This window comes from Sinocyclocheilus grahami, unplaced genomic scaffold (genome assembly GCF_001515645.1).
Source record: "Sinocyclocheilus grahami isolate Dianchi unplaced genomic scaffold, SAMN03320097.WGS_v1.1 scaffold1159.1, whole genome shotgun sequence".
In the NCBI taxonomy this organism is placed as follows: Eukaryota; Metazoa; Chordata; class Actinopteri; order Cypriniformes; family Cyprinidae; genus Sinocyclocheilus; species Sinocyclocheilus grahami.
In genome coordinates, this window is record NW_015506338.1 from 280,442 (window position 1) to 292,117 (window position 11,676).

The 11,676-nt window shown below is 35.3% G+C and overlaps 1 protein-coding gene across 1 annotated transcript in view; it reads left to right on the top strand.

The window, feature by feature from the left end:
- The first annotated feature begins 765 nt into the window (after positions 1–765).
- smarcad1b (SNF2 related chromatin remodeling ATPase with DExD box 1b) overlaps positions 766–11,676 on the top strand; it is an 18,999-nt gene continuing 8,088 nt past the window's right edge. Inside the window, exons 1-14 of the mRNA XM_016253113.1 lie at positions 766–1,153; positions 1,528–1,651; positions 2,813–2,975; positions 3,073–3,121; positions 3,292–3,389; positions 6,000–6,098; positions 6,200–6,278; positions 7,257–7,675; positions 7,768–7,964; positions 8,056–8,146; positions 8,235–8,334; positions 8,589–8,648; positions 10,927–11,002; positions 11,366–11,501. Coding sequence (XP_016108599.1) covers positions 1,105–1,153; positions 1,528–1,651; positions 2,813–2,975; positions 3,073–3,121; positions 3,292–3,389; positions 6,000–6,098; positions 6,200–6,278; positions 7,257–7,675; positions 7,768–7,964; positions 8,056–8,146; positions 8,235–8,334; positions 8,589–8,648; positions 10,927–11,002; positions 11,366–11,501 — 1,740 coding nt within the window. The 5' untranslated portion in view covers positions 766–1,104. The remainder of the gene's footprint in view (positions 1,154–1,527; positions 1,652–2,812; positions 2,976–3,072; positions 3,122–3,291; positions 3,390–5,999; positions 6,099–6,199; positions 6,279–7,256; positions 7,676–7,767; positions 7,965–8,055; positions 8,147–8,234; positions 8,335–8,588; positions 8,649–10,926; positions 11,003–11,365; positions 11,502–11,676) is intronic.

Consider the following 11,676-nt stretch of genomic DNA (forward strand, 5'->3'; position numbering starts at 1 on the left):
TTGATTAATACTATTAACAGTAATATTGTTAATTATTATTAAAAAATCTATTTGAATATATTTTACAATGTAGTTTATTCCTGTGATGCAAAGCTGAATTTTCAGCATCATTACTCCAGTCTTCAGTGTCACATGATCTTCAGAAATCATTCTAATAAATCCTTCCATTGCTCAAATATTATTGGTGCTCAGTTAATAGCCTAAACAGTTTTTGCTGCTTGATATTTTGTTGAAAGTTTTTAAGGATTCTATGATGAATACAAAATTCAGAGGAACAGCATTTATTTGAAATAGAATCTTTTGTGACATTATACATGTTTTGCTGTCATTTTTGATCAATTTAATGCATATTTGATGAATAAAAGCATGCATTTCTAAAAAAAAATATATATATATAAAAATACACACATACCCCAAGCATCTGAATGGGAGAATATCACGGTTTCTGCATAAATATTAAGTAGCACAACTGTTTTCACTATTAATATTAATAATAAATGTTTCTTGAGCAGCAAATCAGCATATCAGAATGACTTCTGAAGGATCATGTGACACTGAAGACTGGAGTAATGATGCTGAAAATACAGTTTTGCATGACAGGAATAAATTACATAATAATAATAATTAAGATAAAATAAAAATGTAATGTATCGTATTAAAGTTCATACTCTCGCTCGGTCCCCTGTGACTACACGTACGTACGTTACCTTCACGGCCACCGTAGTTACAGATGTTACAACCGGCTAGCGTGATTACGCTGTCTTCATTCATTAAAAACATTAGGTACAATACAACCCGGTGAAATATCCCAAAGACTCATAACGTGCAGTGAAATGGTCCGAGTTAAAAGGGTTTTCTGGTATTTACCGATGGCCGAAGCCGATGCGAGGCTGTTATTGACAAAGCAATAATTTATTAGCTCGCCGGTGAGCGAGTTCTTTGTTAGAGAGAAATGCTATTCTTGTCCAAAAATCAGCTCATTCCAGTTGATAGGTAGTAGATTCGGGGAAGCACGAGTCAGAAGTCGATGATTGTATCGATTGAGATGCATGACATGGCGCGTAAAGCTGGACTGAGCTGTTGATAACGCGTTAAGACTGAACAATGAGGAGAAAGAAAGGAGCAGCGTCCTCTAATCATGTGGATCCCTCGGGTAGGTGTGATGAGTTCGACAGTATGCACTTCAGACGAGACCCTGTTCTTCACATTGATTTAATATCGTTTTATTTAATGCTTCATGTGGCCATCTCACGATGGTTAATGAATAAAATAGCATTAAGTGTTCCCATCATAGCAAACCTGGTGCCAATTAAGTAGCTATGCAAATATTATAAAAACGTCATGGCTGTCGATAATTAAATGTATTTATATTCTATTCATGTCTATAATATCTGACAGTCAGCAGCTAGAATGTCTGAGGAATATCAGTACAGTGTTGCCAATGCAAACAGTGTAATAAGCCTCTCAAGGGCATGCGTGGTGTTTTTGCCTGAAGGCCTCCTGTGCTTTATTGCTTTATTCCAGCAGAGTCAGACACTATCATTCCAGAGACTCCTGAAACCCAACGTCCATCAGGATCAGCTCTCTCCACTGCCCTTTCTGACTCTGACTCTGATATTGAGATCTTAGGCAGTTCCATGATGCCAGTCAGGTCAGTAATCAGCTGCAGTATTTGTGCTTCAGGCCGAGGCACTGTGAATATATAATGCTCCCACAATGTAAAAATGTTTATAACCCTAAAAGAAAATGCTTATAGTAAAACCATTTAACTGGTTAACTGTAAGTTTATGGTTTAACATTGCATTGAATGTCATTTTACTGTAAAACTGTATGCGTTTTGGAAGGAAAACCTATGAACTGCCATATAATTTACAGTAAACACATTCCCAGAAATCCCGGCGTCACATGAAAATATTTTATCTACATATTTTTCTTCTCATTATTGTTATTAGTAATGTACATTAGGGTGTTTTGTGTTACATTTTCTGTTATTTAGCTAATGTTTTCCCATTATTTTAGTGTCACGTGTGTTACTCTGATGTTATTTTATGTTTGTGCATATGAGCACTGTCTATAATAAGAGTATTGGTCATTTTTTATCAATAGGCTATTTATGATGTACTTATGATATTCATAGTGTGGCTTTTTATTATATTTTATATAATAATATTTATTATATATATTTTTATTATATTTTGTTATTTTTATTATATTTTTTGCATTATTAAAGTGGTTATCAGTACATTTTATGGTAAAAAGCAGATTTTATTGTATAAACATTTTATCACTTAAGAGCTATATAATAAAATATAAAAAATATAGTCAGGCACCAATATGCCATCCTGTAATATGTAGTATTTCTTACAGTGAATTTCTGCCTTTATTTATTTTTAACCGTGAATGTAACAGGTTATTTAATATTTTGTACATTAAAATTTAGGATTTTTTGATATTTTGTAAATTTAACAGGCTATTTAAAGGGATACAGTACATGCTTCGAACAACTTGCATTGTACAGTTTTGGGGGTTTTTTACACTCTAGCTGATGAATCAATAATGTTGTTGACCATTTTCATTACCAGTTATTATCGATTTGATGAAATATTTGCAGCCTTACAAAATTATACAATGCAGAGTGCAAAAAAAGTCTGTAGGTTCTTTCTGCACCTGCTTTTAAGTTCTCACATGCATTTGTTTTACTGCCATAAACTGACATTGCTGAGACTTGACCTTAGAATTGATAATGAAAAGGTATTTATTTTATCAAATAGTTCCAACCCTACAAAGTTGTTCATTATACTTTGATATCAAGGCAAGAAGAGCCTGAGAAAATAGTGCTGTCATCTGATGATGAGATATCACTGTCTGATGAAGAGGACGTAACTGTGATGAAGACTGAGAGGAGGCCGAAGCACAGCAGAACAACGAGATCTACCTCAAAAGCTCTAAAAACACGACAGAAAGGATCACGTATGGTAAAACAAGCGCTTTCTACACCCACTGTGACAATTTTGGGAGCATTCCAGCCATCGTTTGGGCTTCATGTCAATAATCATCTCATTGACGTTTTAGGTGACCAATAGTGCGCGCCCCTCGCCCCTGAAGACGTCTGGGATGGCAGGTACAGATAAGCAGAGCCACTCCATCAATCTGAACAGCTCCCATGATAAAAGCTCATTGATCGCTTGAATGGCTTCAGTATTTCTGAATCCAGCTGAGTTTGAGGTGAAGATGCATTTGCTGCATTGATTCGTGTGTTGCTGAGCCTTGTTGACGTGCTCTCCTTTTCAGCGTCTGATTCGGTCCATGAGAGGAGACAGCAGCAGATGTGTGGCGCTTCCCAGGAGAGCGACAGCTCCCATCACAGGAGAAAGAGGCGGGCTTCTGCGGTGAGCTCAAGCCCAGTCATTGGATTAACATGGGACGCTCCGTCTCTGATCCTCTCAATACTGACAGCAAGGCATTTTATGCCGAAGCAAATCCTCCGAGGCTAAATTGAAAAGAGTGTCCCGATCAAGGACACTAACAGTATGTCTTTCTACCTGGGATATCAAGTGCCAGGTTACTGGTTAATCCCTTTTCGAGATGATTTATTGGGCAATTCGTCATTTGTCATTGGCGAGAGTGTGTGCGTCTGCAATTTAGTACTGCAGTGATGATGTATTTCTGTAGGGCAACCCATAAGTTACCATTACTTTGGTTAGCTCCACAAAAAGCTTTTCAATTATTGCAGAAAATAAGCTTTTTGACCAATAAAAGTATATGATTCTTACCCATTTTATTCATCCTGATAATCTTCACAAATGAACACAATTGACCCTTCGCAACATTCTCGCTCAGTGAAAAATACATCACGGAGCAAAGAGGAAAAAGACAACATGCTGACAGACAAGACAGAGCAGGTTGCTTTTGATATGAAGCAAAGTCTTTCAAATTTTGTCATTTTTTAAGAAATGCAAAAAAAATATAGTTTTGTGGCTTTTTAACGTGTTGTGACGGATCGCTGTAGCGCCTCAGTTCAAACAGCACATTAACCGATCATCTCTTTTTCTTTACTAGTTAAAGCATGAAATAAACATTAATGAACATCAGAAGATATCTTGTTTCAATTGTAAAAATACATCAATACACACCATTTTTCAAGATCAAGTCCTCCGACGTAAATCAACTCTCCTGTCTGGATTGTTTGTTGGACAAAATGGCAGATTCAGTGTTATGATTAGTCAGATCGCCTGACAATCAAACTCCCAGCGAAGGGTCAATTGGTTTTTCAAGTCAAAGCTAAACATAGGCTATAAACCAATTACATCACAGTCACATGACTCAAACGTCATTCTTTCAGTCTTTATTTAAAAAAACATTTTCCCTGTAAATTTGAGTTAGAACAGCTTGCAAGAGCGAGATTATAAACACAATGAGGTGTGAGGGCGACTAGTGAGTAGATGAGATTTCCTGTTCGATATAATGACGATGTTTAATGTCCCCGACAACCTCCATTTAGCTGTTGTTAGTAACAGGCTTTTTCAAGACAAGTAAAAGGTTTAAAAAAAAAAACAGGAGGTATTTTCTGATAAAACGTGAAAATATCTCGATCTTGTGTTAACCACAGACCTTACTTCAGACATTTAAAGGATTCATTCAATCCAGATAAATGTCCTGATAATTTACTCACCCCTATGTCATCAAAGATGTTCATGTCTTTCTTTCTTCAGTCGAAAAGAAATTAAGGGTTTTAAGGAAAACATTCCAGGATTTTTCTCCACATAGTGGACTTCAATGACGGCCAAGGGGTTGAAGGCCCAAACTGCAGTTTCAATGCAGGTTCAAAGGGCTCTACAACGATCCCAGCTGAGGAATAAGGGTCTTATCTAGTGAAACCATTTTCTAAAAAAATAAAAATGTATATACTTTTTAACAACATGCTCGTTTTGCACTAGCTCTACAGTGCGCGTCCACAACTTCATGCATTACGTAATCACGTTGGAAAGGTCAGTGGAAGAAATCTTTTAGGTTTTAAAAGATTTAAACATCCAGGATACACACACGAACAGACCATTTTAAACAATAAACTGATACAAAGACATATAAATATGTGTCATTCAACACAACTTTTGAACAGTCCTCCTTCTCCACACTTGTAAACACTGGGTCGGTATTTCCACCTTCGCCACGTTATTTTGTGTATTTGGTGTAACAGAATATGTTGACATGCTTTAATGTTCAAAAAACACATTCTTTTTCAAATACTGTACATTATTGTAGGTCCTCTATGCCCCGCCTCTCTCAAACAGTCGCTGATTCAGAAGTGCTAGATTGTCATCGCAAAGTCGGAATTGACCTTTTTAAATTTTTTTTTAGAAATAGCCTTTGTGCACAGCCAGCCTTGTACTCTTCTAGGTTCAAAAAACTGTCGTCCATAAAATGCATTGCACAAATTCGAACATCTGGGTTGTGCTGTTCTGTTGTAAATGAATCTTAACCAATTATTCCTAATTGCATCTACTTCCGGAAGGCCAAATAAAGTGCTTTTGCTTTCGCACTGAAACACAGAGTCTCCCTGACATGGCTGCATCAACACTACAGCTGTTCCTGAAACCACGCCTTCTTTCTTTCGTGAACATTTGGGCGGCATTATGCTAATATTTCCACATAGTGATGTAGGCATGTGGGGGCGTGTTAGATCGAGCCGTTTTAGGTAGGTGTGGCTGACTTAACTTTTATAAAGAATATCTCTTTGGATTTGAGACTTTAGTCTTTGGAACTTTACAGATTTTCTTTATGCACCAAGAGCTTATAACACTCCAAAGAGAAAGGAAAAATTGAAATCGCATCATATGACCCCTTTAACTTAAAATCCATTAAAAAAAAAAACTATTTACTTCAGGATGATGGAACCAGAATGCTAAAATGCAAACTCGTTTCCAGGTTTCGACCTACAAAAATACATCAGCCCTGCAGCACTGGGACGTGGGTCACAATGGTGTTTTGTGTCTCATTAGGTGGATGATTCAGAGGAGGAGGAGCCTGAGCCGAGATCTAAAGATCAGGAACGTATGCTGAGAAAACTCCAGAGGAAATTTCCCCATCTAAACAAGAATGTGAGTCATTACTGGCTGACGTTGGCCATTTTCGTACAGTACGTGAATAAAATATTTGTTTGAGCTTGAGGGATAATGTTGAAGTGTGTGACGTCCCGCAGGAACTCAGGGATGTGCTTCAGGAACATAGCTGGCTTATTGACGATGCCTTGGAAACACTACGAATGTTCTCTGACCTTGGTGAGATTTGATGGGAGATTTATTGTCTACAGCTTTAAAGCACGCTAGACACAATAATATGTGTACTTTACTGTAGTATGTCAAAGCAGTATTCCAAGTAGTAATATGCAGTTTCATGAAGCAATAGCCAATGGACACTTTACTATCCCATGAGGCCACGGTAGGAGTCTTCATAGTTATAAATGCCAGGGAACAGTGTTACAACTGACATTGTAGGTCAGCGCAACATGATGGATGTATTATGTCCAGTACAGTATATACATACTTTTCTAGCATACTTATAAAACATGCATTATTAATATAAACAGAACTGAAACTTTGGTGCCCCGGACTGAAAATGGTAGTATATTATGATAAAATCAAGCATTTTTTTTCAGTGGTTGTTGTTTTTTTTGTATAAAAATAACTGATACAATATTTTTTGTTTGTGCCTCTAGTGACACCAAATGGAATTGCTATATATATATAGCAAAGTATTCAGACTCCCTTAAAATTTTCACTCTTAACAATATTGCAGCCATTTGCTAAAATCATTCAAGTTAAGCTTTTTTCCTCAAATATTTATTCATTATTTATTTTTTAATGAATTAAACTTGTAATATTTATAGTTTATTATTTATTTATTTACTTTACAACCTGATTCTAGATCTTATTAGTCTTCCTAAACAACAGATACTGCAGTAGTCTTGAACTTTATACTGACACCTATTGGTGTGGAGCTAGATTCAATTAAATTGATTTAAATTAAATTAATTAAAGATGTCAACATCTCTTTCCCATCCAGAAAAATATTCAAAATTTCAAGTCTCAGCTGGGCTGAGGTTTTCATAAGCAGAAATTCAGCTGCTAGTTGTTAGGCAACCATCCATCCCATAATTAAGCAGTTTTAATTCAAATTTAGATAGAGGCATGAGAACAAAGATGCTACATAAGCATGTGATAATTGTCCTAATGCTTACACTCTTTCTGTACATTTAGAAGTTGAGTCTGAGGATGACACCTCTCAAATTTCCACTGCTGCCAAACGCACCAGACGGGGCGCAAGTACCCATCAACAAACTCAGGTTGTCCAACTTCCCAGCCGACCCCAACCAAAACCACACAGACCTCTTGACGGGACCAAACCATCTCAGAGGAGTGCAAAGCAGTCGGTAGTGACCAAAACCATATATGTGAGCTCAGAGGAGGAGTGCAGTGACTCTGAGGCCTCTTTGGTGAATGTATTACTGGACTCTGACTCTGACCAATCAGATGAAACCCTATCCAAACTCAAATCTGAGATCCTCAGCTTCTTTCAGACCGCTTCTGTGGATGAGCTCACACTCATTGCAGGATGCTCTTTGAAGAAGGCTCAGAAAATCACCGAGCTGAGACCCTTTAAAACATGGAAAAACCTGGTGAGAGAACTGCGCATTTTGCTTTCTGCTGATAACTGCCAGAACATGAGGTCATGATCAAAGAGCAACACTTTTTCTCATTTCTTTCTCAGGATGACACCATGCACAGAGGAAACTGTCTTTCCACTGAGCTGCTGACAGGATGTAGGGAGGTTCTGAAGGAAAGGGAAGTTGTTAAAGGTCTCATGAGCAAGTGTGAGGAGATATCGGTAAAACTGATCCAAGACGTGACCCAAGTGATGAACAAGGGCCCGGGCTCTATGAGCCAACCCCAGATCCTCACTAGCACGTAAGATTTAACATCATAGATTTCAGGGAAAAAAATGGCATTTTCATTGCAGAGTGATCATTTATTTTCAAATTTCTTTGGGTTTTTCTAGATTCCAGCTGAAACCGTACCAGCTGATTGGACTTAACTGGCTGGCTTTACTACATCAGAACAAACTTAGTGGAATCCTGGCAGATGAGATGGTCTGTTTTTATGATGGTTGTGTCTGAATGATCATTTACATTGCGATGATCCCATATTTAATCGCTAGGATGCGTTTTCTTCTTTTAGGGTTTGGGAAAGACCATTCAGACCATCTCGTTTCTGGCCCACCTTTATCAGGAAGGGAACAATGGGCCTCATCTCATCACCGTTCCTGCTTCTACACTTGGTGAATAGAGCAATTAGCATCTAAATAACTAGGGCTGTAAAATCGATTAATCATGATTAATCGCTTCCAAAAACAAAGTATGTGCTTGCATAATACAGTGGGGAAAAAAAGTATTTAGTCAGCCACCAATTGTGCAAGTTCTCCCACTTAAAAAGATGAGAGAGGCCTGTAATTTTCATCATAGGTATACCTCAACTATGAGAGACAAAATGAGGAACAGTCTGAATCACCTAAACTTCTTGTTACTTTTACAGATAATTGGGTTCGGGAACTGAAACTTTGGTGCCCCAGTTTCAAAGTGCTGATATATTATGGTAAAACCAAGCCTTTTTTTAATCTTTTACAGGTGAAGTTCATTCATTCATTTATTCATTCATTCATTCATTCACTCATTTATTTATTGCCTCTCTCTCTCTCTCTCTCAATAAAGCTAATGTTTGATATATATATATATATATACTGTATATATATATATGTGTGTGTGTGTGTGTGTGTGTCTGTGTAAAATAACTTTTCAATTTGAAAATGCATATTATTCAATTATTTTTTATGTATTTATTTTTTTTAATTTATTTATTTGTATTATATAAATATTATTTATATATAATAAGTAATATAATATTATTGTTTGTAATTATTTAATTATATATTTTTTATATGAAATTTTATTTTATATTATATATATATATATTTATTTATTTTATTTGATCTTTTTTAATTGTACATATTCAGTTTCATTAATGACAATGTATTTCTGGATATATGACTGTGGTTGAGTGATAGTATTTGTATATTCAGATGTTTGTTTGTATGTACATTTATCTGAACATTATTATTTTTGTTTCTATTTTATTTTTCTGTTCATTTTTGTAAGAAAAAAGGATAACAATATGTAACCATCTGTTCTGTAATAGTGACTGTTTTACAATAAAAAGTTTGAACCTAACAACCAAACAAACATTAATGGGATCGTTCACCCAAAATTTTTTATTTTGTCATCAATTACCTCATGTCGTTTCAAACCTGTATGACTTTCTTTTGCACAACATAAAAGAAGGTATTTTGAAGATGGTTGGTAACTGGTTTCTCATATTATCATCTTTTATGTTCCAGTGTTTATTTTAGGCCGTTGTAGCCTAAACGTTTTCGTAATAAATTTGATGTTGAATCAAATAAAATATTTCTTTCAAAAGCTACTATTTGTAATGTCTACTATTCTTTCTCATTTAACACAATAATGGCTTTAAATTATCTTTTGTGGGTAATTTCACAGCCAAATTTAATTTGCGATTAATTAGATTAATTAATCGACACATTATGTTATCGAATATTAATTAATTAGATAAAATTCTTCTAATATATATATATTGTATATATTTTTAATAAAAAATACATTTTGAAATATTAAAACAATTCACAATATTACTGTTCTACTGTATTTTCAAATATAAATGCAGCATAAGACTTTTTTTTAAACAAACATTTAATAATTGTACCAAACCTAAATATATTGCTAGAATTATATATTACTAAATGTTATATATATATATACACAATTTTTTTTTTTTTTTTTTTATAAAAATGGAAATTATTTTTTTAGTGGGAGAACTTGCACAATTGGTGGCTGACTAAATACTTTTTTGCCCCACTGTATATGTGTGTGTACTGTGTATAGTTAAGATACACACACACACACACATATAAATAACCATCACCATCCAACACCGAAACAGTCTGAATCACCTAAACTTCTTGTTACTTTTACAGATAATTGGGTTCGGGAACTGAAACTTTGGTGCCCCAGTTTCAAAGTGCTGATATATTATGGTAAAACCAAGCCTTTTTTTAATCTTTTACAGGTGAAGTTCATTCATTCATTTATTCATTCATTCATTCATTCACTCATTTATTTATTGCCTCTCTCTCTCTCTCTCTCAATAAAGCTAATGTTTGATATATATATATATATATACTGTATATATATATATGTGTGTGTGTGTGTGTGTGTGTCTGTGTAAAATAACTTTTCAATTTGAAAATGCATATTATTCAATTATTTTTTATGTATTTATTTTTTTTAATTTATTTATTTGTATTATATAAATATTATTTATATATAATAAGTAATATAATATTATTGTTTGTAATTATTTAATTATATATTTTTTATATGAAATTTTATTTTATATTATATATATATATATATATATATACATACACACACACACAAATATTATATCTAATTATATTATTATATAATTATTACACATAAAAATATTTATTTATTTTATTTGATCTTTTTTATTTCTTCTCCCAAACACTTTCTCCATCTACCACTGGTCAAACAAACTGATATTTCCTCCCTAATCTCACATTATACTTTGAGCCAGTGCTGCTGTGTCTGTCTGTTAGGATGCAGAAAATAAACTAATGTTTTGATTGTGCTCCACTTTTTGTGGAGAAACCAACCTACAAAAGGTTTACTTTACACATTAACCTTGAAAAGGAAATGTTTTGGCATGAAAAAAAATTGATATAACATATACTGTAAAAGAAAATGCTGATGTCAGTCTAATTGAGTTATTTCGGTAGGGTCTGCCGAGGATCGCAAGTATATGCGCTATGAGATTCTGAATCAAATAGTGGATTACAACATCATTGTCTCCACGTGAGTATCGAAGTTCAAGCTCTCATATACACTCATGGTTCTTGCCCTGAACCCTTGAAGTAAGAGTCGAGGTGTCATATCCTTCGTAGACCACCTGCATGCAAATCCGAGAAGGCGCCTGGGGAAATATGTATCTTTTGAACTAAGCCCACACACGGAGCCACAAGCCATGAAGTTAGCATAGAAAAAAAGCACCCTTGTTAAAGACATAATAATGATGAAATACTCAGCGTTTGAGTGACCGTGAAAAGGTCCAAGTAAAATGACCCTGTCCCATTCATTATTTATGGTAATGAAACATGGCTGTGCCTCATGTCCTGCCCCTTAATACCTCAGCTCATTAAGATGGTCTCTTGTGCACAGTTACAACCTGGCTATTGGAAATAGCAGTGACCGCAGCCTGTTCTGCAAGCTCAAGCTGGAGTATGCTGTGTTTGACGAAGGCCACTTGCTGAAGAACATGAACTCGCTGCGCTACCGACACCTCATGGCCATCAACGTAAGCTCACCATAAGCTGCATGTATACTGTAGCTGTCATCCATAGCAACGCGTCAGTGGTCATTAAGAATAAATGCCTCAAGCTCTATTACAGCCACACGGTCTGTTTGTGTAAAAGCAGGAGTGTGTGCTGCTCCGATGGGGTTAACCACTGGGGTTTAACTGCGTTTGCCCC